At 46.8% G+C, this 25231-nt stretch overlaps 1 protein-coding gene across 1 annotated transcript in view; it reads right to left on the minus strand.

The window, feature by feature from the left end:
* Nucleotides 1-25231, minus strand: part of LOC105535434 (aldehyde oxidase 2) — a 75472-nt gene that overhangs the window by 45586 nt on the left and 4655 nt on the right. The window contains exons 4-15 of the mRNA XM_011974535.1: nt 24597-24705; nt 23032-23158; nt 21614-21675; nt 18919-19008; nt 16527-16607; nt 14241-14385; nt 12169-12261; nt 8403-8554; nt 6380-6473; nt 4780-4889; nt 2828-3012; nt 1336-1519 (exon numbers count right to left, since the gene is read on the minus strand). Of these exons, the coding sequence (XP_011829925.1) occupies nt 1336-1519; nt 2828-3012; nt 4780-4889; nt 6380-6473; nt 8403-8554; nt 12169-12261; nt 14241-14385; nt 16527-16607; nt 18919-19008; nt 21614-21675; nt 23032-23158; nt 24597-24705 (1432 nt within the window). The remainder of the gene's footprint in view (nt 1-1335; nt 1520-2827; nt 3013-4779; nt 4890-6379; nt 6474-8402; nt 8555-12168; nt 12262-14240; nt 14386-16526; nt 16608-18918; nt 19009-21613; nt 21676-23031; nt 23159-24596; nt 24706-25231) is intronic.

Raw genomic sequence — 25231 nt, forward strand, 5'->3', positions numbered from 1 at the left:
TTTTTTTTTTTTTTTTTTTTTTTTTTTTTTTTTTTTTTTGTACAGGCTCTTGCTCTGTTGCCCAGGCTAGAGTGCAGTGGTACAAACACGGCTCACTGTAGGCTTGACCTCCCAGGCTCAAGAGTTCCTTCCAACTCAGCCTCCAAGTAGCTGAGTCTACAGATATGTGCCACCATGGCCAGCTAATTTTTCCATTTCTTGTAAAGATGGGGTTTCCCCAGGTTGCCCAGACGGGTCTCTAACTACTGTGCCCAAGCCTGCCTTGGCCTCCCAAAGTGCTGGGATTACAGGTGTGAGCCACCATGCCTGGGCAGTTTTGGTTGTTTTGAAAAATAAAATTTTATTTTATGTTTTAGGTTGATAATAAAATTATAGAAGAGGCAAAATGAATCTCTAGTGCCAGCAAAGTGATTAGTGGTTGCCTGGGTCAGGGGCAAGATGGTGACACAAGGGGACATAGGATACTTTTTGGGATATTGGAAAATTTGAAGTGGTAGCTACGGAGATATAAACATTTGTCAACATGCGCTGAATTTAAATAGGTGCATTTTATGATGTGTAAATTACACGTCAATGAAGTTGATTTTAAAAGAAAAAAGCTGCACACTGGCAGCAGGGACATCACAGTGTTTCAGTGTTCAGGGCACACAGTCAACATTTGCGGACTGCAGAGAGTCTGGCATCATGAGCCTCATGTAGCCCCTCAGGGCTGGATCCCAGGAGGAGGGCCGGCTGGGAGCTGACAAGGCCTGACTCAGTGCAGGTGACAGGTAACGGCACAGGCTGTGCACAAGACAGTTTGCCAAAGTGATGGGAAAGCTGTGAGCTTATGGGTGCAAGGAACACATAAGAGCCAGATGCTATGGGTCAAACTGTGTCTGTTCTAAATATCTGTGTTGAATTCCCAGCACTCCAGTCCCAGTTCTTCAGAATGTGGCCTTATCCAAATAAGGCAAGGCCTTTACTGCAAAGGTAATCAAGTTAAAATGAGGTACTTAAGATGGGCCCTAATCCCATATGACTGATGTCCTTGTGGAAGGGGAAATTTGGACACAGAGGTACCCACAGGAGAACTTCATGTGAAGACAGAGATCAGGGTAATGCTTCTAGAAGCCAAGGAGTGCCCAACATTGCCAGCAAACCAGGAGGAGCTAGAGGAGAGGCAGGGGCAGAGTCCCCTGCACAGCCCTCAGAGGGAGCCAGGCCTGCTGACGCCTTGGTTGAGGACTTCCAGCCTCCAGAACTGTGAGGGAACATGTTTCTATTGCTCAGGCCAGGCAGGCTGTGCTACTTTGTTTCAGCAGCCCCAGCCAGCGAATACACCAGAGCACCCACAGGCACACAGAATAGCTTCACCAGCTTCTTCAGTTCCTGCAGAACCTCTAGGTAGAATTTGAAGAGGAAGCTGACGACTAGGGTCCTCTTGAATTCCACCCGGCCACCTGGGGCTGAGCCTGGGAGCGAGACTTCATCCAGAAGCAGCCTGCAAGCCTCATCCAGCATCAACTCATTCCAGCGCCTAGGAGGGTCGGAGGCAGGAAGGAATTGGTTAGAGGGCAGTTTCTAGCATGGCGTGATGTGGGATAGTGACCTTTTAGAGACCCCAGAGTTACCTCTGGAAACTCGGAAATCACCTAATCAAGCTGCTTAGGGAAACCAAGGCCTGAGGAGGCTGCATCGAGTGGCCCAAGGGTCATGGCAGGGTGAGAATGGGACCTCTTCCATTGCAACTTGAACATGAGCACGTTCCAGAGCCAGACATGCTAGAACCAAGTATTAAATAAGCAGAGCAGGCTGGGCATGAAGGCTCATGCCTGGAATCCCAGCACTTTGGGAGGCCGAGGTGGCTGGATTGTTTGAGCCCAGTAGTTTGGGACCAGACTGGGCAACATGGTGAAACCCCATCTCTACTAAAAACACAAAGATTAGCTGGGTGTGGTGGTGCACACCTGTAATTCCAGCTACTCGGGAGGCTGAGCATGAAAATCACTTGAATCCAGGAGGCGGAGGTTGCAGTGAAGCTGAGATTGCACGACTGCACTCTAGCCTGGGTGCCAGAGTGAGACTTCATCTCAAAAACAACAACAAAACAGACCACTAGGGCCAATTCCATTGTGAACTGAACAGGACTCAGACTTGGAGACTGACTTCGCTGAGGAAGAAAGTGCGTGTAATGGTGGGAGCCTTAGGTGCTGCTTGGACGCTGCCCAGTGTGGGTTTGCTAGACTTTTTTTTTTTTTTTTGAAACACGGTCTTGCTCTGTCACCTAGGTTGGAGTGTAGTGGCATGATTGCTACTCACTGCAGCCTCAACCTCCAGGGCTCAAGTGATCCTCTTGTCTCAGCCTTCTGAGGAGTTGGGACTACAGGTGCATGCCACCATGCCCAGCTAATTAAAAAAAAAATACATATATATAGTAGAGATGGGGTCTCGTTTTGTTGCCCTGGCTAGTTTTGAACTCCTAAGCTCAAGCAATCCTCCTGCCTTGCCCTCCCACATTGCTGGGATTATAGGCATGATCTATGGCACCAGGACGGCTAGGCTGTTGATCTGTATAAGAGAATGGGCGCAGATGGGAAAAAATCACCTGCTGGCTGAATTCAGCCCAGGTCATTTTTGTTGTATACCTCATCCAAAGAGTGGCATCCAATTAATCAAAGTCAAATAAGGTTTAATTCATTCAGTAAAATGACAGAAAGAACAAGCAGTGATTTTCATGTAAGAGTTTCCATCTTCCCAGGGCTTTACTGATGCTTGCCAGAGACAGATCTCCACTTGTTTTATTTAACAGCAAGCTTCCCCCTCAGGGTGCGGGCTCTTGGCTTACCTCCCGAGGAGCTGCTGGCAGGATCTGTGTGCACTGATGGTGGCAGCCCCCACCCCTCCATAGGCGATGCTCAGGTCCTCAATGCTGTCTGTGCCTTCTTTGAGAAGGACTCGCATGCCGGCATTCACGTGGGGCAAGGCGTTCTGCTGGCACTGAGCCTGTCGGAAGGCGGACACAAATTCCCACTGTGGAGACAAAAACCATTTGGGGTTATCTGATATGTCAAAACTAAGAACGTGGTTTACGCGTCTTGTTGCCACTAATTAATCACTTAGACACAATCTAACAAGACACCAAAGACAGTTGGCACAATTCGAGGACACCTTGGCTGCCTTCTCGTTCAAAGCGAGAATAGCGTCCTCCCCAAGTCCCATTCTCAAGGCCTTGGACACCCTCAAGGAACAGGGATCACCGCACACTCTCCCTCAGAGGCCAGGATGCCTTTGCACGGGATGCTGAGGGAACTTACTCCTGGACACCCATCCATGTGCTGGCATTGCGAGGGGCCATTCCCTCCAGTTTTCAGATGCCTTTTCCCCAAGAGGGTGGAGGAGCCCTCCGAATGCAGGGGCTTTTAAAGGTGATTTGCTAAAAGTACAAAGGAGACCCACCACATTGCTTGGCTTGTAGAAATGTTCACTTTTCCACTTGGAAAGCACAAAAGGGAGCCGAGCAAAGCTTTCCAACAGTGGCTAGGGAATCTTGTGTCAGGAGGAAGAGTCAAGAGGTGATGGCTGCCCCAGCTGACCCCTTGGCGCCATGACCTTTGGTGAGCCGAGGTGGGGTCCACGAAGATGGCCTGTGCCCCTTTGTGCATTTCCGTCTGTGCTGCCACCAAGGGTGCACATGTTTGAGTGGGCTTATTTTTCCGTCTGCTGCCTTTTCATGAATTTAAATGGGAACACATTTTGAAGTTTCCATTCCAAAGGAAAAACTAATGCAGATCACACATGGCTGAAAGCATAACTTATGACTCCCTCCATAACCAGGCTGCCCCCCGGCTTTTGGAGCTACTAATTAATCACACAGACACAATCTAACAAGACACCTGGCACAGTCAGAGCTGTGCTGGTTGGAATGTAGGCATGGTTGTTGGAGGCAGGGGTGCCCCAAAGGAGCCCCCCACTATTGATCTCTGCCTGGTCCCTCCCTGCTGCTGGGCTGGCGAGCTGGTCTATTGCCCTGGCTGGAGCCGGGCTGTGCTCCAGGTGGAGATGGCCCTGGCTGAGCTGGGAAAGCAGAGACCTTCAGCCAATGGTAACGACCAATGCTCCTGTAGAAGAACACTACTGCTACTGTAGCAGAAGGCCCCAGATGGGGAGTGGGCCATCCTCATCATCCTGGTGCCCCAGAGTCTTGGCTGCTCCTCTCCAGGACTTCAGGGGCTGAGCTAGGGTGTGTGTGGGTGTGTGTTGCATTGCCTCTCTCTGGGAAGACTATCCTCTTGGTTTCAGGTACAGCTTTGGCAGAGGCACAGGGAGCAGGCAGTGAGGACAGAAGGTCAACTCCATAGCTGGCTGGGTGGCCACATCAGCCGCAGGGATTCTGAGTTAGCAAACATCTAGAGGCCCTCCTGCGCCCATGAACTATTGGCTAGAGTGGGGTGTGGGACAGCGAGCCCTAACCCCCATCTCGCTGTGGGTCAGTTAGAGATGCTCCATTCCACAGCCCGAGAGCTTGAACTGGTGGCCATGAGGGGCGTGGTGGTGTGACCACAGGCCCCCAGCAGGCTCCGCCCTGCAGCTAGAGCAACAGCCCCACATCCACACCCGGAGCTGCCTGCTCTTGGCTGTCGGAGGGCCTTGGTGCTGGCCCAATCCGCAGTTGGACAGGAAACAGGTTTGCAGGGCAGAGTTATTTTCTTTCCATCTGTTTTTAGATTTCTAAAGATGACTGGACTCAGTTATGAAAAAGGAAAAACCACCCTCAAAAGCAACCAGCGGAATTCTGACCTTTTGAGAGTGCGGGATATGCACAGATTCCAAAATTTCCTCCGGCTTAAGGTCTGCACTTGCCAACCCAGCAAGAAAATGTTCATTTAGAGGAATCTGCCGCGTACCTTCTGTGGAAGAGAATGATGTTTCTGCACAGTCACAACAAGGAGAGCAAGATTATTCTATTCTTTTAAATGTCAGCAGTGGAGAAGGAAAGGCCAGCTTCCTCTACAGAGAGCAAGGCTGAGGTCTGAGTCCACGGCAAAGTCACAGGGTCCCATCATGGGGTCCCAGGCGGTGGCACCGTCGTGACATTACTATTCTCTCATCAGCATATGTGCTATGTGAACTGGGGTCTCTTCTGCCTGGAAGGCTCACTGGGCCTGTGGTTAACTACACAGAACCTGTTCAGAGCTTGTGGTCACTTACGAACCCTTGTTAAGGCAACAACTTGAAGCCAACACACAGTTTGTTTTCCCTTTTAACTATTCAATTCAGTTCAAGCCACTGACTTCGCCTTTTGTTCTTCCTGCTGTTGTCAGCTCTTGAGACAGACACGTACACCTTTAAAAACGAAGTGAAAAGTTCTGAAACCTCCTTCTAGCCCAGTTACCCCCTCTTGGTGACCACAGCTGTGCCCTCTGGCCCACAGGAGTGCAGTGAGGAGGTCAAACCATGGCCTGGGGACTGTGACATGCGTTTGATCCCTGGCACAGTGAGCACTGTGCTGGCTGGAATGGAGGTATGCTCGTTAGGAGGCAGGGTGCCCCGAAGGAGGCTCCCACGGTTGATCTCTGCCTGGCCCCTCCCTGCTGCTGGGCCAGCGAGCTGATCTACCGCCTTCTCTGGAGCTGGGGCTGTGCTCCGGGTGGAGATGACTCTAGCTGAGCTGGGAAGGCAGACCTTCAGCCAATGGTAACGACCAACACCCCAGCACAGCCTGGCATGTAGTTGCATCCAGTCAACTGGGTATTAGTATCTGGCGGGGGAGAGGGGGGGCAGCTGGGGGCAGTGTGAGTGTGCTGGGCACTTGGGGAGATGAAAGGGAGGTTTAGTGGGCAGCCACCCCAAGGGAACATTCCTCTCAGCTAGCAATTAAAATCCATCACTGCCTACCCCTTCCCAGGGGCCCACCATGACCTGTGTGGATGTCCACTGTGTGTCCTCACCAGCCTTGTAGCTTCTTACACAGCAACTGCGGGGCGGGGAGACAACTTTGAGGGCACTGTGTGGGGGCCTCGGACTGTGTGTGGGTGGAGGGAGCCCATGATGAGGACGGGGTAGCAGGGAGCAGTCCCTTGGCCCATAGGGAGGGTGCGCACTGCAACCTCGCTCTCAGCTTAGCCTCTGCACGTCACCTCTGGTGTTTACTGATCAAGCAAGACACATGGGTGAACATGTGAGCTACCTGAGTGTGGTCCCAGGTTGTGTGTGTGTGGTGTCAGAAGGAAACACCAGCTGCCTTTTGGATCAGTGCACCTTCCCTCATGAGCTGGGCACCCCATGGTGAATTGAGAACCAGAGACTTGGGCTCTGACTTAAAGCAATTCCGTAAAAGAATAAATAAAAAAGACAAAAGATCTCCGGGTGCTGTTCAGAGCATTCGGAGGCAGCTTACCTGCTGAAATCAGATTGAGGGTAGCGTTGCTCACAGCAAGAACTGGATTCAGGTCCGAACAGCAATGCCGGCTTATCACATGACCCCCTAAGGACTAAGGAGAGAGTTACAGCTCAGCCATTCTATCTCTCAGCTTCTCTACCCGGAAGGCACCTGCCAATGGTCTTCTTAGTGGCCATGAAAGGTTCAAGAGGAATCTCAGTCAGTTCAGCCTTTCTCTCTTTTGCAGAGGGCGTGGGTTCAGCTTGTCACAGAGGGCCCCTCCCACTGGCTTCTTTGGATGAGAAGAGGACTCAAGGGTGCCTAGCACTTACCTAACACCGGTGTGTTCCACGCGCTGTCTAACCCCTGACACACAGCCCAGTGAGGTGGGTGTCGTTATCTCTATTTTACAGATGAAGACACTGAAGCACAGATAAATTATGAAACTTGACCAATGTGCCCAGTTAGGAAGGAGCAGGCCTGGGATTCAGATTCAAGCAGGGAGGCTCAGTGGCCTATTCTGAGCCACCCCACTCAGCCCTGGCCACAGTGAAGATGGCCACGGTGTTGGCCACAGAGGTGCCATCTTGCCTTGGTGCACAGCCTCATCTCTCGTGGGCTTCTGAAATGGCCAGACTTCACATGGGCTGTGTCAGTGTTCTGAGGCATCCACACAGTTGGACAGAGAATTGCCCTTTCACTCTTTTTTGGGAGCCCTCACTTAGATCTAATGGAGCCTGTAGCATTTCAGAACTTGGGAGGGAAATGACTGGCCATTGAACTCAAGATTCTCCTCCCAGTCTAGAGAAGGAATCTATGGTGACCTCCCGGTTGCAGTGGTCTGGGCTGGAACACAGGTGAGGACAGGAAATCCCCATTCCTTTATGAGCAGCTCCATTTTACATTTTTTTTTTTTTGTTCCTCTTGAGCTGAAATCTGGCTCCCTGGACCCTCATCTGTCGGTTATTATTCTACTCTCTGCTCATATTAATAACACATCGGACCTCAGGAGTCTAGACATAGTCCAAGGCAGCTCTCATGCTCCCTTTGCCTGTTCTCCCACCCCTAGTCCTCTTTTTAGGGTGGTTTCCAACCCCTCGTTCTCCCGCCACCTTCTCACCAGTGTACGTCGTCAGAGTTCCTGACTTGGGAGGGAACATTTTAGAATCACTTGAGAGCTGTTTTAAAGGAATCATGCCCTCCCTGATTTTCCATATCCCAAAGATTTCTGCTATACAATTGAGGGTATGCAGGGGAAGGAGCATATGTGTTTTGAAAACCTAACTATGTCTCTTTTCCTTTCTTTTGAGGTCAAAATCAACCAGATCTTCAATATGCCTCCCAGATCTGACCATCTTTCTCCAGCTGTGGTTTGAACAGTCCAGAGTAGAGAAGGCTACCCTCCTTGTTTTAGATACCTTACTTTTGTTAATGCAGGCTAAGACGAAACTAAATTCATGGACAAGCTTATCATGAAACTAGCAAAACCATAACATCCTTTTCTCACCTGTGATTAGTGGATGCTTAGCCACTCTTTTGAGCTTGACTTATAGTTCTTCTTCTTCTTTTTTTTTTTTTTTTAGATAAAGTCTTGCTCTATTGCCCAGACTGGAGTGCAGTGCCATGATCTCCCTCACTGCAACCTCTACCTCCTGGGTTCAAGCAATCCTCCCACCTCAGCATCTTGAGTAGCTGGAATTACATTCGTGCACCACCATGCCCAGCTATTTTTTGTATTTTTAGTAGACACAGGTTTCACCATGTTGGCCAGGCTGGTCTCAAACTCCCGACCTCAAGAGATCCACCCGCCTTGGTCTCCCAAAGTGCTGGGATTAGAGGCGTGAGCCACTGCTCCCAGCCTATAGTTTTTTCTTAAATATATTTATTAAATATGTTTATTAATTTTAAACATATACTGCGCCTGTTGCTTCAATCTGCTGAGACCTTTTTGCATACTGATTCTGCCAATGCATATCCCAACATTTCAGTGAGGTTCAGAAATACGTGCGGTGTGCCCAGTGATTGAAATCAGGGAACATACTGCCATATTCCGGATCTGCTGGCCTGCCAGACTCCTCAGGTGCTTCAGGAGGGCTCGGTACGTCTGTGTTTTCTCTTCTGGGAGCTCAGCTATCCTCTCAGCCAAGATGTCCTGCATCTGGGCCAGGCTGCAGCCAGCACCTATTGTCAGTCCTGGAAAGCAACTTGTTTTTACTGGTGACATAAGAGGAGCAGCCGAATTATAATCATGGCACCAGGACCTCAGTGTTTGGCCAGTGCAGTGAGTGTCCACATTGGCTCACAGAGAATCGCTGGGAACTCAAAAACAGCACAGATGCCCCACTCCCAGATTAATTCAATTAGAATCTCTGCTTTTGTTTTTTTTTTGTTTGAGACAGAGTCTCACTCTATTGCCCAGGCTGGAGTGCAGTGGTGCAGTCTTGGCTCACTGCAACCTTCACCTCCCAGGTTCAAGTGATTCTCATACCTCAGCCTCCCAAGTAGCTGGGATTACAGGTGCGCGCCACCACTCCTGGCTAATGTTTGTATTTTTTTTTTTTTTTTTTTTTTGAGACAGAGTTTTGCCCTTGTTGCCCAGGCTGGAGTGCAATGGCGTGATCTTGGCTGACCGCAACCTCCACCTCCCAGGTTCAAGCGATTTTCCTGCCTCAGCCTCCTGAGTAGCTGGGATTACAGGCATGTACCACCATGTCCGGCTAATTTTGTATTTTTAGTAGAGACAGGGTTTCTCCATATTGGTCAGGCTGGTCTCCAACTTCCGACCTCAGGTGAGCCCCCCGACCTTGGCCTCCCAAAGTGCTGGGATTGCAGGTGTGAGCCACCTCGCCTGGTCTGTTTTTGTATTTTTAACAGAGACGGTGTTTCACCATGTTGGCCAGGCTGGTGTCGAACTCCTGACCTCAAGTGATCTTCCTGCCTTGGCCTACCAAAGTGCTGAGATTACAGGCGTGAGCCACTGCACCCAGCCCGGATCCCTGCAGCTTTTTAAAAGGCTTCAAGGTGTTTTTACACAGCCAGAGTGAGATCCCCTGGGCTGGTCTACACTTTTCTTTTGATAGACACAAGGAAATAGAGGCTAGAGAGAAGGAATGACAGCAAAAACTCGCAGGTGGCAAACCTTACTAGAATTTTCCATGATCTCCTCCTGACTGATTGTGGTGAAGCTCTGTAAAGTTGCTTTGTGATTAAGGGAGATAAATTGGATGGCATTAAAATAAGGCAAAGGTCATTCAATTCCTCAGGTCATTGTCTAAAATCTATAATGCTTTGATTTCAGGTTTTGCACCCGATACTCAAAATCTTCAACAACCAGTTTTGTGAGGGGCACTGGTCAATTGGCCCATGTAAGGAGCTGCCCCAGCCATTTATGTTGAGCATTACTGGGCATGAGGAAGCTGGGGGCTCCCTCATCTCTATTACTTCCCTGGAAGGGTCCAGGGAAGTAATGGGAGAGCATCTAGCAGGATTGAAGTAATGTTATTTGCTAACTGGCAAGGAAATAATTCAAAATTTCAAAAACCTTTGGAGCCATAAGTTGGAGGATTGGCAGGATATTAGCATGAGCTTCAGGGTTTTTCTTCAGTAAGGATGAAAGGGTTCAAATCAGTCTTCAAAAGAGAAGTAGTCACCCAAACCCCCAGGAGATGAGTTAGGCAGCCTTTAAAAATTAATCCTTCACACCCTGGGGTTTGCAGAATGAAATGCTAATGTAGAGTGATTTGACATTACTAGCTGGGCTGGTTCTAATTGCAGTTAGTCTGTTTTTATCAGGTTGGGCTGTGATTTATCTCTTGTTGACTAATCTTTGAGAATATTTCACCCTCCTACATAGCTGTATTTTATCAATATTAAGAATGTACTTGGCATGACACCTCCCCCACCTTGCCAGCATACTCATGCAACACCCCGCTGCCTCAGTAATCTCAGCTAATTTAGTTGATGAGGGAACCATGAGCTGCTCCTTGTTATCCTTATGCTAAACAAATCTAAACTATCCCTCCCCGCTGGAATGTCTCAGCCTGGAGTTCTCACCCTGTTCCTGTTTTAGCGTCTCCTAAAGTGCACTCTGTAACAGGGGATCGAATTTCATCCCATACCCATCAGTGATGGTCTGTTGCTTCCTTATCACAGGTTTCACTGGAGCCTGTTCTTTAACTTCTGGAACATCCTGGCCTGCCTTCTCTTTGCAGGAGTGCTAGGAAAACCAAGCTTTTTTTTTCTTGGTCATATAATTCCTTCTCCCTCAGGAGAAGACCCAGAGCCTCATTAGTAGGGGAGAAACCAGAAACAAAAAGACATAATTATTATTAAGGTCAGAAGCATCACATCGACCAGCATCACCACCTGTTATTTGACATAGATGGAAAAGGGCAGCTCAACCCCAGTGGGGACTGAAGTGTCCCTGTCTGCTCTGTTGCCTGAATTCTTATAAGAGTTCAAACACAGTTTGAAGCCAAATAATTCCACTTCCATTGCACACATCACCACCTCACTCGTGCTAGGCACAACACACCTTCTGCCAGGCTATACTGAGAACATTCTACTTACTGTGGTTCTATTCGTATTTTATTCCATCTCTGGTCACAAAATCTATCTTTCTTCCAATGCAAGTGAAAGAGTTTTAACTTTGATTCTCAGAAAGGGCATTTCAGTGGAACTCCGTGCTTTTCAGAGTTCATGGGTCTATGGGATGAACATGCAATGACTTTCTGGATACTAACGATTTTGAGAAATCAAATGTATACTGAGCCAAACATGTAGGTGATATGGTTGAGAATGCAAACTTTAAACAAATGTTTAAGTTAAAATTACAGCTGTGCAACAATGTATTTCCTGGGTGTGCTGGTGGGGAACACATCTGGCTCCAGTGCACCCCACCCCGGCCAGTGTCCTTCACTCATCTGGGACTTAGGAAAAGTTCGAGAATCATAGAAACTTTCCTGCAAGCCACTAGAGGGTACTCATGTTTTAATTTTAAGAGCCCTAAAGGAAGGTGCATTGTTTGTTTTAGCTCTGCTTTGGCTGCAGAGACCAAACTGAGCAGTCAACTCACACAGCTAATTGGACAGGCTGTGTGGTGGACCTGAGGGGTGTAATGGCAGTAACAAAAAGAGTGTTGGCCAGGCATGGTGGCTCACGCCTGTAATCCCAGCACTTTGGGAGGTTGAGGTAGGAGGATCTCCTGAGATCAGGAGTCCGAGACCGGCCTGGCCAACATGGTGAAACCCCATGTCTACTAAAAACACAAAAATTAGCCGGGCGTGGTGGCAGGCGCCTGTAATCCCAGCTGCTCAGAAGGCTGAGATAGGAGAGTCGCGTGAACCCGGGAGGTGGAGGTTGCAGTGAGTCGAGATAGCGCCACTGCACCCCAGCCTGGGCAACAGAGAGAGACTCTGTCTCAAAAACAAAAAACAAGAAACAAAACAAAACAAAAGAGTGCTGAATTGGGAGTGTCCATCATCCAACTGATGGACAGCATCTGCCCTCTCTTGCTATTGTCCCATCAAAGTCTCAGTGCAAATTTATTGTCTGGGGCATCATGGCATTTTATAGGCAGGTAACTGCAAGGTCCTACATGATATTATTTGGATACTCCTATTCCCCGGAAAGATTTTGACAGTAAAGTTTCATGGTGGGGATGCATTTAAATTCATTCCAGTTATTCTTCATTTTTTAAATATGCAGGAGAAGACAAACAGATGAGGAGGTTCTGAGTTATTTGGCAAGTGTTAGTTTAGTGCAGGGATCGCCTCATTGACATCCTATTAAAAACACCAGGAACTCACCATCACTTGTTTTTGTCACCATACTCAGCTCAGAGATCCTTGCAGGAGAGAGGAAAACTGGATGAAAATGTCCTTGAAATTTCATTGCAGGTCCTGAGGCGTAGAGACAGTTAGGAAAGGGACAGTTATTTTAGAGACAATTAGGAAAGAGAAAATGCTTTTTTTTTTTGTGCATTAACATTTTCTTTTTTTAAAGTGGAGGCGGGGTTTTGCCGTGTTGGCCAGGCTGGTCTCAAACTCCTGACCTCAGGTGATCTGCCCACCTCGGCCTCCCAAAGTGTTGGGATTACAGGCATAAGCCACTGCTCCAGGCCTTGAAATTTTCTTATAAGAGATTCAGATACATTAGAGATTGACAGGAAATGTGTACAGATGTGAAAGCAGTGGTTATATACTCCTGCCAAGTAAATTTATGTATGTTTGTATTTATTTATGCACTTACTATGTCCATATAAAAATAGGAAATAGGATAAGATGCCTTTTTTTTTTTTTTCCTGAGACAGAGTCTTGCTCTGTTGCCCAGGCTGGAGTGTAATGGTGTGATCTCAGCTCACTGCAACCTCTGCCTTGCAGGCTCAAGCGATTCTCCTGCCTCAGCCTCCCAAGTATCTGGGATTACAGGCATGAGCCACCGCACCCGGATAATTTTGTATTTTTAGTAGAGACGAGGTTTCTCCATGTTGGTCAGGCTGGTCTCAAATTCCTGACCTCAGGTGATCTACCCGTCTTGGTCTCCCAAAGTGCTGGGATTATAGGCGTGAACCACCGCATCCGGCCAAGATGCTTTTAAAAACACTCCTGCACATAGTTACCAGGAGACATATAGAAGAATATTTGTAATGCCAAAACAAGCTGTTCTCCAGCAGTATAATGGATGTCAAATTGTTCCATGTTCATATGATGGAATACAGCACAGCTACGTGCAACAATATGGATGCATCTCAGGTCAAGTATGTTGAACAAAAAGTGAATTTCAGAAGAATAATACCCTGGGATTCTTCTTATTATTGGGAGTGGGAGACCTTGTAACCTGACTTCCAACCAGAGGTCAGGACTCTCCCTCCAGTCCATTTATGTGAAGTTCAAAAATATGCAAAGCTAAACAACATATTGTTTAAGGATTCAAATATATGTGGTAAAACTATAAAAATAAGGAAGAGAATGACCAACAAAATATTCAGGCTAATGAATACCTTCAAGGAGGAAGGGAAGGAAAGGGGATGTGGCTTGAGAGGCCCACAGGGGTCTTCAAAGTTCTTGGTAAAGTTTGTGTTCTTAAAGTAGATGTGGGTGGTAACTGAGTGTGCACTGTATTGTTAATATCCCTATAAATATTTTATAAAATTCTACTATATTCATTCAATATTTAACAAAAACAAAAAAGAATAAGACAAAGTAAATGATAAAAAACCCTCTAGGCCAGGCGTGGTGGCTCATGCTTGCAATCCCAGCACTTTGGGAGGCGAGGCTGGTGGATCACCTGAGGTCAGAAGTTTGCGACCAGCCTGGCCAACATGATGAAACCCTGTCTCTACTAAAAATGCAAAAAAGGCTGGCACGGTGGCTCACACTTGTAATCCCAGCACTTTGGGAGGCCAAAGTGGGCAGATCATGAGGTCAAGAGATCGAGACCATCCTGGCCAACATGGTGAAACCCCGTGTCTACTAAAAACACAAAAATTAGCTGGGTGTGGTGGCAGGCACCTGTAGTCCCAGCTACTTGGGAGGCTGAGGCAGGAGATTTGCTTGAACTCGGGAGGCGGAGGTTGCAGTGAGCCAAGGTTGCGCTATTGCACTCCAGCCTAGGTGACAAGAGCGAAACTCCATCTCAAAAGAAAAAAAAAACAAAAAACAAACAAACAAAAAACCCCCACAAAAAACCCTCTAAAACTTTCCTCCCACACCTCTGGGGTCCAGGGTATATGCACATCCAACTTTGGAGAGCACTGGCTTTATTATAAAGGATGAAGTTTTCATCCCTAAAAAGTAGTTTCTGTAGACTGAGAACAGAGTAAGGGACAGAAAGTTCAGCCCAGCATTAAGGGTGGAACGAATACTGGGTAATCACTTACCCAGTGAGGTGTTGCCCAGAACGAGAGGGGCCTCGGGGTGTTTCACTTTCAGCTCCAGGAGATCCTTGAGGGTCCCAGGAGAGATCCAGGTAACTCTCTCTCCATAGAAGGTCAGTGTTCGTTTTTCTGGATTCTCTGCCATCCTCTAAGGGCAGATGACAAGTATGTGTGCCCATGTGCATGCCTGTCCTCCTGGCTTATCCAAGGTCTCAGGTGGAGATGTGTTCCTCTACAGAGATGTCAGGGGTTCTGGGGTGCATTTGCCCAAAAATATACTCACTATACCCATTGGCTAATGCCTGAATTTTTATAATTGGATGGCTTTTTGGGGACAAGTAACAATATAAGCTGGCACTTGTTATTGAGCATTCAGTGTGGATTAATTTAGCATAATGTAATCTTATGGCTTTAAAAATCGTAATTACACTAGTGCTCCTAAGTTAATATCTTCAGCCTGGCTTTTTCCTCTGAAATCCAAGTTCGTGTCTGAATGAGTACTTGACGTTACCTCTTAGATGTGTAATAGACATCTCAAATTTAATATGTCTCTTGGACTGGCTTAGAGTTATAAAGATAAAAAATTAATATGTCAAAAACTGAGCTCCTCATATCCAATCCCCTTCCAAGCCCCCAAAGAGAAACCCCCAGAAGGAAAAGCCCCCTGTTCCTCCAGCGGTCTTCCCCATCTCCGTAAATGGCCATTCCACGCTCCCAGCTGTCCAAAACCCTGGCGTCAGCCTTGACAAGCGTCTCTCCCTTCCACCCTCGCAGCTTATCCACCAGCAAATCTTACTGGCTTTTCTTCCAAAACACATCCTGAATCTACTCGCTTCTCACTCCTTCCACCCGAGCAGACTGGCGCAGCCACCACCATCTCTCAGGATGCCGTTAGTCCCCTGACAAGGTTCATGCTCCTTCCCTTCCCCTCTGCAGGCCATTCTCAAAAACAGCAGCCAGAATGATCCTGTTACCACTTCAACTGGAGCACGCCCCTCCTCTATCCAGCCTGTTAGTTTCTCACCCCACACAGAGTAAAAGCCGAGCAGCATGAAGTCCAGCACGGTCTGCCCCTGACAGCTCCCTGGCCTTCCCCTCGCTCACTCTGCCCCAGCCAGGCTGGACCACGCTCTGCCTCTGATCAGGCCTGGTGTTCTCCTGCCCTTGGGGCCTTTGCATTGGCTGTTCCAGCCGCCTGGATTGCTTGTCTCCCTCTTCAGCTGGGAGGGCTGGCCCCCTCACTTCCTTCCAGACTTTCTTCAGATGTTATCCTCTCAGAGTTTTCTTTGGGCAGGATATCTAAAATTGCAACTCCATGCATCCTATCTTTCTCTGCTTTATTTTTTTTCTCCTTAATACTTCTCAATCTCTAACAGACTATATCCTTTCAAAAATTATTTATTATTTTTTGGGAGGACAGGGCCTCACTCTGTTGCCCAGGATGGAGATCAGCGGCACGATCTCGGCTCACTGCAGCAGCCTTGACCTCCCAGGCGCAAGCAATCTTTCCACCTCAGCCTCCCAAGTAGCTGGGACGACAGGTGAGTGCCACCACAGCTAGCTAATTTTTTGTAGAGACTGGGTTTCGCCATGTCTGGCTGGTCTCTAACTCTTGGGCTCAAACCATCTGCCTGCCTTGGTCTCCCAAAATGCTGGGATTACAGGTATGAGCCACTGCACCCGGCCACACTGTATCTTTTATCTACTATTTTGCTTATTGTCTGCCTCTCTCACCAGATTACAAGCTCCTTGAGGGCAGGTGTTTTGTTAGTTTTGTTCCCTGTTCTATATTCAGTACCTAGAACAGTGTCTGGCATGTTGCTGGATGGATAAGTACTGGTTGAATGAATAAACAAACACATTAGAACCCCTTCAGAAATCGGTGTTTGATAGAATAGGACTGCTGCATTTCTGCAAAGAAACATGCTGATGGGAGGAAGGCTGAAAGGTAGGGGCCTCTCTTGGAAGTGTTCCTTGGGGTCAGTATGCTGGAATGGGCCAGAAGACCAAGGAGAAGCTTAGCAGTGCTGTGTCTCCTGGACAGCCACTAGTGACACATTCCATGATGAGAGAAATGAAGAAATCATTTACAAAACAGCCGCAGCGGAGGCTTCAGGGAATGTGCCAGGGGTCAGGCAGGGAGTGGTGGGGAGGGAAGCAGGCATCTTCATCTTATCGAACATTTTCACAATTTGACAATTTCATGGGAAGGAAAATGGAGGCTTTATAAAACTGAGTTTATAACCAATGATATTTAAACAAGTACATAAAATATCCAGCTTGTCTTACCAAGAGTTCTGGGGGAAATATGAGCTCCTGGGTTGGGTCCAAGGATTGAAACTCCTCTTTCGCAAATAACTTCGTGCAAATCTTTATAAAAGGAAGAAACAGATGGCTCTGTCAGCCCAGCTCCATTGGAAACAGCCTTGTAATTCTTTATAGGAATTAGGCAACATGAACGTAGTGATAACTCTCCTAGTCTCCCTGGACAGGGAAATAGTTCAAATCAAATAATTTAAAATAGGAATCTTATTTTAAGAGAAATACTGATTTGCCACTAATGCAACACTAAAGAAAAGAGTATTCTATGAAATACTACAAAGAGTATTCTGGAAAACACCAAGACAGTCTGTGAAAAACTATGAGAGGTTAAATAAATTAGGGAAATCCTCTCCATTGTGCCCCACATGCCCATGCATAAGCGCGCGCGCACACACACACACACACACACACACAGAGTTTGACTTTAATAACAATAGTTAACATTTATTAAGTGCTTGCATTCCAAATGCTTTTACATGTAATTTATTTAATCTTCACAATAATTGTATAAAGAAAGTAAATTATCTCCATTTTACCCTGTAGGAAACCAAAGCACAGTGAAAAGTTACCCAAACTGTAATCCTGTCTGGATCAGATCTGTTTTAGCTTTGGAAAACATTCTTGCCAGAAGAACATTCCTGAAGAGGTAAGGAAAACAGAGAGAACTGCGGAGCACAGAGGTGGATGTGGGTGTGCTGGAGAAGAGAATATGCAGGCATGAAAGGTAGACAGATCAGGGTTCACTCACTCGGAGGTCAGCACTCTAACCTTTCCAATGGAAAAATCCTTAACCTCTCTAAGGATTAAATGAAAATAACCCATATTTTGAAGGGTAATTGTGATAATAGGTAAAATGACCTGACATTTGTCCAACACTTCCCCTCTTTTTCTATCTCTCTGAGGTTTTCCCAGGCTCCAGAAAAAAATAAAAACACTTGTAATTATTCCTTGATAAAGTTCTTAGTAGGGCCAGAGGTTAGGCATTTCAGGGCCACATCTGAATGATCTGTTTTTGCGTTAGTTGGCATTAGAAGTATAGAGAGTGCCTGAGGGCAATAATGTGGTATATATCTAACACCTAGAAATAAGTTTGTGCTGGGAAATTAAAATATAAAAAATTAATAAATGAACGTTGAGAAATGAAAAGTTTTCTTAAACAGATCCCAGGCCAAGACTTAACGGCTACCCAAGTGGAAGATCTTAACATCGCTTAAAGAGAAGGGGGAGTCGCTTGGGCAGACACCTGGCCTCACGCAGGTCCAGTCTGGTGGAAGAGAAGGGTCTTCTCTGACGCTGCCCATTAAGGCTATGCAATTGCTTTGTGTCCATGCTCACCAAGCAGCCTTCTCATTGTAATTTGGCTTCCTGGTGTGTTTTCCTACAGGGAAAGGATCTGTGACTCCGTGATGGCAAGATCCACTTTCTAATTGTGTTTCTCTTCATAAATGAATATGGGGCTCATTCCAGTTTAAATGTCATGGTCTTTTGAGTTTGGTTAAAGTGAGTCAGGTAGTCCCTAGAGCCCAGTCATTGCCCAAATAAAATTCCCGAGACCACAAAACTGAGAATTGACTTTAGGATGTATTGACCCCAGCAAGGCACTGATCCTCTGTGAAGCGGCTCTGAGGGGTGAAGCCCCCTCCCTTGGGCAGCACTCCGCTGTGTCACAGCACACTTTCTTCAGACCCAATTAAGGTGACGGTGGGAGCCAAGAATGGGAAAAAGATACGTGTGAAGGATAGAAACACACGTGTTTGTCTATGGTCAGCTCTATGCTCTCAGATTTCCTCGCTTACTGGGAGCTGATTCTGTATTTTATCCTGTATTTCAAGTTCTCTAAGTAATATCTTTAAGAATTTGGCAGTGCCGTTTTTTCCTGGAAACGAGCATCTCCCAGACAGCAAAGCCAGAGACTGGAATCTTTAAGGCTGGACTTCCTGGCTGGGGGGCCACTGACTTGTGTGTGACTGTGGACGGCTCCTCAGCCTTCTGGGGCTGCAGCGCCCTCTGTCTACAAAGGAGGAGACATGACAGAAGACAGCTCTGCAGGGGCAAGTACCGAATTCACTTCCACCTGAGAATGTGGCCCATCCAGAGTCGGGGGAAATGCTTTGTTTCTGATCTGAGTGTTTTTGTCTTCCTGTTGTCCCAGGCTTTCTGACTACGAAGGGGAAAATCGGAGTGTGGGCTTTGATCACCACTTTCCGCAACTCCCAGAGAAAAAGAGCTTTATTTGCACATGTGCTTCGGACAGTTGTAAGCAGAGAATGACCATTAGAACAAGCAAGCACAGTTTCAACACTGGGTTGGCATTAAGCAAGACTCACAGTGAGCGGACAAAACAAACAAAAGGACTCACCTCACTTTTCTTGCCAAGTGGGGAAGAGTCATTTTCTCCCCAATCCAAGCAGCATTTTCCCGTTCCTTTCTGTTGACAGCTGTTTGACTCCTAAGAAGGTGAAATGCCTTAGATGAAAAACTTTTGAGTAGGTAAATGGGAATGTGCCCTGAAAGGTTGGCAATTTAAATGAGACTTCAGACTTTTTAAACCACTGTGGGTGGTTTCTGTTGGAACACTGATAATCACAAGGTCTTTCTTTTTTGCTTATTTTTAAGAATAATACATATAAAGGGCAGGGCGCGGTGGCTCACGCCTGTAATCCCAGCACTTTGGGAGGCCGAGGCGGGCAGATCACGAGGTCAGGAGATGGAGACCATCCTGGCTAACACGGTGAAACCCCGTCTCTACTAAAAATACAAGAAATAAGCCAGGCGTGGTGGCGGGCGCCTGTAGTCCCAGCTACTTGGGAGGCTGAGGCAGGAGAATGGTGTGAACCTGGGGGACGGAGCTTGCAGTGAGCGGAGATCGCACCACTGCACTCCAGCCTGGGCGACAGAGCGAGACTCCACCTCAAAAAAAAAAAAAAAAAAAGAATAATACATATAAAGTATATAAGATACATAATTTGATAGGTAATATACAAAATATATAATATAAAATGATAATATAGAATATAGAGAAATGTAAAAGAAATAAACTGTCATTACCCCATTCCACTGATAATGTTTTCACATTTGGGATTGTATTAGTACATTTGTATAGTACATAGTATATGAACATTTTTATTCATTACACGTACAGCTTTGTATACATATATGAATTTTTAGGTTAATTCCTAGTGGAAAATTAATTGATAGATGCTTTGTAGGGCAATGATAATTTATAAGAGGAAAAAAGAAAACCATTTTAGAAACCAGATCTCCCAGACATTTGGGATGTGGATGGTGCTATCTGGGGATGAGTTGACAATTAGTTTTAAAGCAGGTTTCCATTTGCCCGCTCTTTCGCTTCCCATTTTTTCCAAACTAACCTCTTGTATCTTCTTCCTTGAGTAAGTTCTCCTAAGTTCCTAGCATGATACTTTCTTCCAGACACTTCAGGTCTTTGTCTCTACTTAAATGTCTTGAGCTGCCATCTCTTCAATTTTATCCAAGAAGCAAAAACAGCTGGGCCAAGCAAGCAGCACTTCTCTTACTCAAAGCTCTGAGAGCTTCCACGGTGCACCGTGAACCAATAATGGAAAAAGCCAGTCATCTCTTGGCCCATTTGATATTAGCCTTGTGTATTCCCTCTGAGACTGGGTTGCTTTACCCACTAAAGTCCTGTGAGACATGCTGGCTACCAGGTGGGGTGGCTGACCACATTTTTGCCTTTATCCCCAGAGTCCGTGTGCTTGGAAAGGGGATAATAACATCTGTATCCACAGGCAAAGATGCTTCCTTTAACTTTTTTCGTTTGTATTTCACAAGTGCTTTTTCACTCTGCACCAGCCATTTGCTGGGCTTACAAGCTATTTCATTTACTTCTCAGCGTGTTACCTTTGGCTCCCTCATGTAGCAGTAGACATCTGGGAAATGCATGCACAGGTGACCTGCCTGGTTCTAGGACATGGGACACACCTCCTGGTCTACTTCTGGGCCCACCTCTACGATTTGTGGAGCCTCAGCAAAGAGTGCAAACAAAGGCCCCCAGCCTGGTGCCTGCAGGCCTTCTCCTCTACCCTGGCTCTGTTCTGTGCTGTGAGGGGCCTGAGCACTGCAGCATGAACAGCCAAGCTCAGTCTACTCCCTCCACAAACAGCTGCTCCTTGGCCACCCTCTGACCTAGGCGTGCAGACACTGCTGTTGCCAGGCTGACTAGACAGACTCAGATAAGAGGCTTATGTGTGGTCTAACAGTGGAGTCAAGGCCATCCATGGAGAATGATCTAGAACAGGGGTGAGGTTTCCGGTGGGCAAGTCATCTTGGTGCCATGAACTCCCGAAAATCGCTGGAGGAGGACCAGAGAGGGGCCCTGTAAAGTATGGGGTCCCCCTTTTTTGGGCCTAAGGGCTGTACTTCCCACATTCATCCTGCCCTCAGCACAGAACCACCAGATGTGCCTGTCTGGTCTCCCTGTCAAACACTATTCACATGTCAATGACGTCCTCAATAATAGCAGTAACTATTTGTGGAACTCTTACTAAGTGCCAAGCAAGACTTATGTGATTTTCTCGAGATCCTTGTGAAGAATCCCCATTTTGTAGAGGAAACTCCCTGTGCTCTTGTACTTGGAGTGAATTTTGGGTTCCACTCCACATATTCAGCTTCTTGTCTGCTCACAACTTCTCAACTGGTTGGATTCTGGAACTGACCTTGCCTCAACAAAGCAAACTCCACCCCCTTGCATCCTTTGTCCCCTTGGGTTTGCCGAGGCCCTCTGACTTGTCTGTCCAGATGCCTTGCTGAACTAGTTACAGAAAATGTCTGGACAGCTGGTTGGATGACTTGGTTTCCCTCTGTGGTTTTGATTGGACAACATCAAAGGTGTCGCAATGTTCCCCCAGTCCTCAACAAAAAGCTAAAACTTTTTGAGTTGGTTGGAGCTAACTCACTAAGTCTCCCTGATAGTCTGTTGACATGGTCTAAAAAATTTTAATTCCTCTGTCCCTGGCCTTGATCAGCTGTCATTGTCATTCTTGCTGCATAAGGCATCCCCACAGTCACCTACTCACCATGCAGAAAGTCCTTCCACTCTCAAGTATTGGCCGATACCCAGTGCAGCGGCATAGATTACCTAATCAATCAGAGAAGAAGCATGGTTGTTAGTAGGCTTTGTATTTACTGGCTTCTTTTGAAAGTTAAATAGATCTAGCTTTTTTTTTTTTTTTTTAAACGGGTCTCACAATGTTGTCCAGGCTGTATTCAAACTTCTGGTCTCCTCCTACCTCAGCCTTCTGAGTAGCTTGGGCAACAGGCATGCAGCAGTGAGCGCGGTTCCCAACATTTTTAAAAAGGGCATTTTAACATCTGCCAAGTGGTTTAATGCTTTATTCCTCTACTTGGAATATTATCCTGCCCACTACCTCAATTCCAGTTTTATTCTTTGTCTTAAAGATGATAGCCTAGTTGGCGAGCTCACTTGCTTCATCTATTAATTTATGAATTCGATGTAGAGCTATTGACAACTATATTTCAGATACTAGGTAAGATAGCGGGGATCCTCAAACAGAAAACCTAGGCAGTTTCTAAGGCCCTGATATACCATCATGACTTGGATGGTTTGTCAGTGATGCTCCTCAGTTGCTTCTAGATAATTACATCAGAATCTCCTGGGGGCATTTAAAAAAATGCAGATTCCTAACCCTGCTCCAATTCTCCTGAATCAACCATTTAGGGGTGGGCCCAGGAATCTGCATTCCAGAGGTCTGCAGGTAATTCTACTGCATGAACTTTCCGTTCTATTGCTGTTTCATGTAATAACATTTGAGAGCCTCAGGTTTCCAAAGATGAAGGCCTAGGGGGTGGGAGTGAAAGAGAGGTTCTAGGTTTCCAGGTTCGAGCGGTCCTCCTGCCTCAGCTTCCTGAGTAACTGGGATTAACGCAAGCATCACCATGCCCGGCGTATTTTTGTTTCCCTGTGTTGGCCAGACTGACGGGGTTTCACCATGTTGGCCAGGCTGGTCTTGAACTCCTGATCTCAGGTGATCTGCCCTCCTTGGCCTCCCAAAGTGCTGGAATTACTGGCGTGAGTCACTGCGCCCGGCCCATTTCTGCTATTTTAAGCTCAGCAGTTTGTGGTACTGAGTTAGGGCAGCCCTGAGAAACTAATACAGGCCCTTAACAAAGGAAGCCAAATAAGTCACTGGATAGAAAATGGGGTGTTAAGTGGGTGGTGTGGAGTGTGCACACTGTGCTAGTTCTGTGCAGGCCATTCCAAGCACATGCTCTGATAAGCAGGGAGCAGCTTGGCATTCTCTGCACCTGGGTGCTGTAGCTACTTTAGAACCAACTGAAGCAGAGGCCTGAGAGGGGTTAGGATGACATTGGGGGTAGTGTGGAGCAGTTTCTGGATCTATCCAGAAACACACTTCCCACTTGGCCCCTGGTTGGGGCGGTGGGGGTGGGGTGGGTTTTCTCTGTTTAGACTTACCTCCCAAGGCTTCCATGAGCTGCTCCTCCGAGGGCTGCGGGTGGTTCCTGAGCAGTGTGTACATGGACATCACCATCCCAGGGGTGCAGAATCCACACTGGGTGCCGTGGCTCTTGGCGATCCGCTCCTGGAAAGACACATGAATGGTTTCAGCCGTGCCTTCTCGCTGCCAGCAACTCTTACCACACTGCACAGCCTGCAGTTCCCTGGCAATGGTAGAACCCACTCCCTGAGCAAAGGTACCCTTCCCTTTGATCAGACTCTGCCCGTGTTCCTTTCCCTAGGCTGCTCCTGGAGGAAGTGGCTCAGAAGCAATGTCCTATGATAATCACTTTCCAAGGTCAAGGGCTCAAATCCTTCTAATTGGGAATTAGTAGCACGCATCCGCCACTATCAGAGCGCAAAGAATCCTCTGGAAATCAATAAGTATAAACTGAGTGTGTGGGAGTTTCAAAAATAGTTTTCTTGACTACCTCTGCATCTTGCACAACTTATTTCTGTGAGGCTACCTCTTTCTGATTGACTTGGAGACTGTTGAACTCACTTTGCTTTCTTCCTTAAATTCTTCTGTGTTGGCACAAAGGGAGCTCTCCTTTCAAAGGTCTGAGATTTTGGTCCATGTCCTGGGTCGCTGCCATTTAAAGTGTCGTCCATGGACTAGCAGTATTGACTCCACCTGGGCTCTTACAGGAAAAGAGGAACCTGAGGCTCCTGCTTCAAATCTCTTTACTCAGAATCTGCATCTTTAACAAGCTCCTGGGTGAGTCTTAGGCGCATTAAAGTTTGTATCTAAATCTGGAAGCCCTGCTCTAGATTGCAGAATGTAACGTAATCCTAGGATTTGGGTTTATCAACCTTGCTGTGAGCATCCTCTCTGCCCTCCTACTAGACTCTGGTACATTCTGCTGGATCGTTTGTCTTTGCCCATCTCTTTGGAGTTCATTCTCCAAGGAGATCATGTAGTTAAACCCAGAGGCCCTCTGGGCTCCCCCTGTCTAGAAAGACTCAGTGTTGGTTAATCTGGTCCTATGACTCCCAAGCTTCTGTGACAATGTCAGAGGAATCGTTGTGCTCTCTGTCAACACATGTCACATTGCTCTTAAATCCAACCTCTTTGTTCCAGCTTCAGGTTAAGATTCAGAGAAGCAATTGTTGCCATATTCTGGTGAAGTTTTGGATTCCTCTTACCCCAATTCTAATTTTACTCCTAAGATCTCTGCACCACAGGAAATAATCCTAAATTTTATTCTGTTAGCCTCAGAGACATTTTATTCTATGTGTAATATTCTTTGTATAGTACCTATTCCGGACCATTAATCAATACTTCAATAATTCCGCTTCTCATTCAAGCAGAAAAAGTGAAAAAAAAAAAGATGATTAATCAAATGTGGATGGAGTTGTCAGTTTTCTTTTAAATCACTTAACAAATGTTATTACCGTGGTCAATAGGCATCCAAAGCTTCTGCTTATCTGATCACAACCTAGAAGCCTCAGGCAGTACAGCCAACACAGCATTTGGCAAAAAGATAAAGTTAAGAAGTGAGAAAATGAGGATGTGTTCTTACCTGTACAGGGTGAAGCCTGGTTTTGATGCTTCCAACACCTTCCACGGTGGTGACAGCAGCTCCATACAGAGAGCAGATGGGCATCAGGCATGCAGTGACAGAGAAGTGTCTTTGTATAAGAAACACAAGGAGAGTCAAGGGGAGTAACACAGTCCTGCCTCATGGGGAAGCCTGGCACCAGGAAGAACAGTGGAAAACCTCCAAATCCCATCATGGAGCTGAGGGGATGGGGAACTGGGGAGGAAGAATTTACAGTCCTCTCTGCTGACTCTGCTGTCTGTAGGAATAGGGATCCTTAAGGTGAATCTGGGCATTCTGAACTTCAGAAACACTTTCCAAGCCCAGAACAGACCCACCCGGGAGTAAGGGAATGAACTTGTGTCACTAGGAGTGTGGCTGGACTTCATTAGTATTCATTGGGGCATTGACTTCATAACAAGCAAAAGGTTTTATCTATATGGACACATTTGGGAATTTTTTGCTTCCTAATTTAAAACTCTCTGGATAAGGTCATTCAACAGTGTAGGATAACCTGTGTTCTGAAGCCATCTCTTGATTTGTTGGGCCAATGGACTTGGGAGAACCCCAACTTCTAGAATCTGGTCCTTAAGAGATGAAATCTTGGCCCAAGTCCT

Source organism: Mandrillus leucophaeus, unplaced genomic scaffold (genome assembly GCF_000951045.1).
Source record: "Mandrillus leucophaeus isolate KB7577 unplaced genomic scaffold, Mleu.le_1.0 Scaffold146, whole genome shotgun sequence".
Lineage (NCBI taxonomy): Eukaryota > Metazoa > Chordata > Mammalia > Primates > Cercopithecidae > Mandrillus > Mandrillus leucophaeus.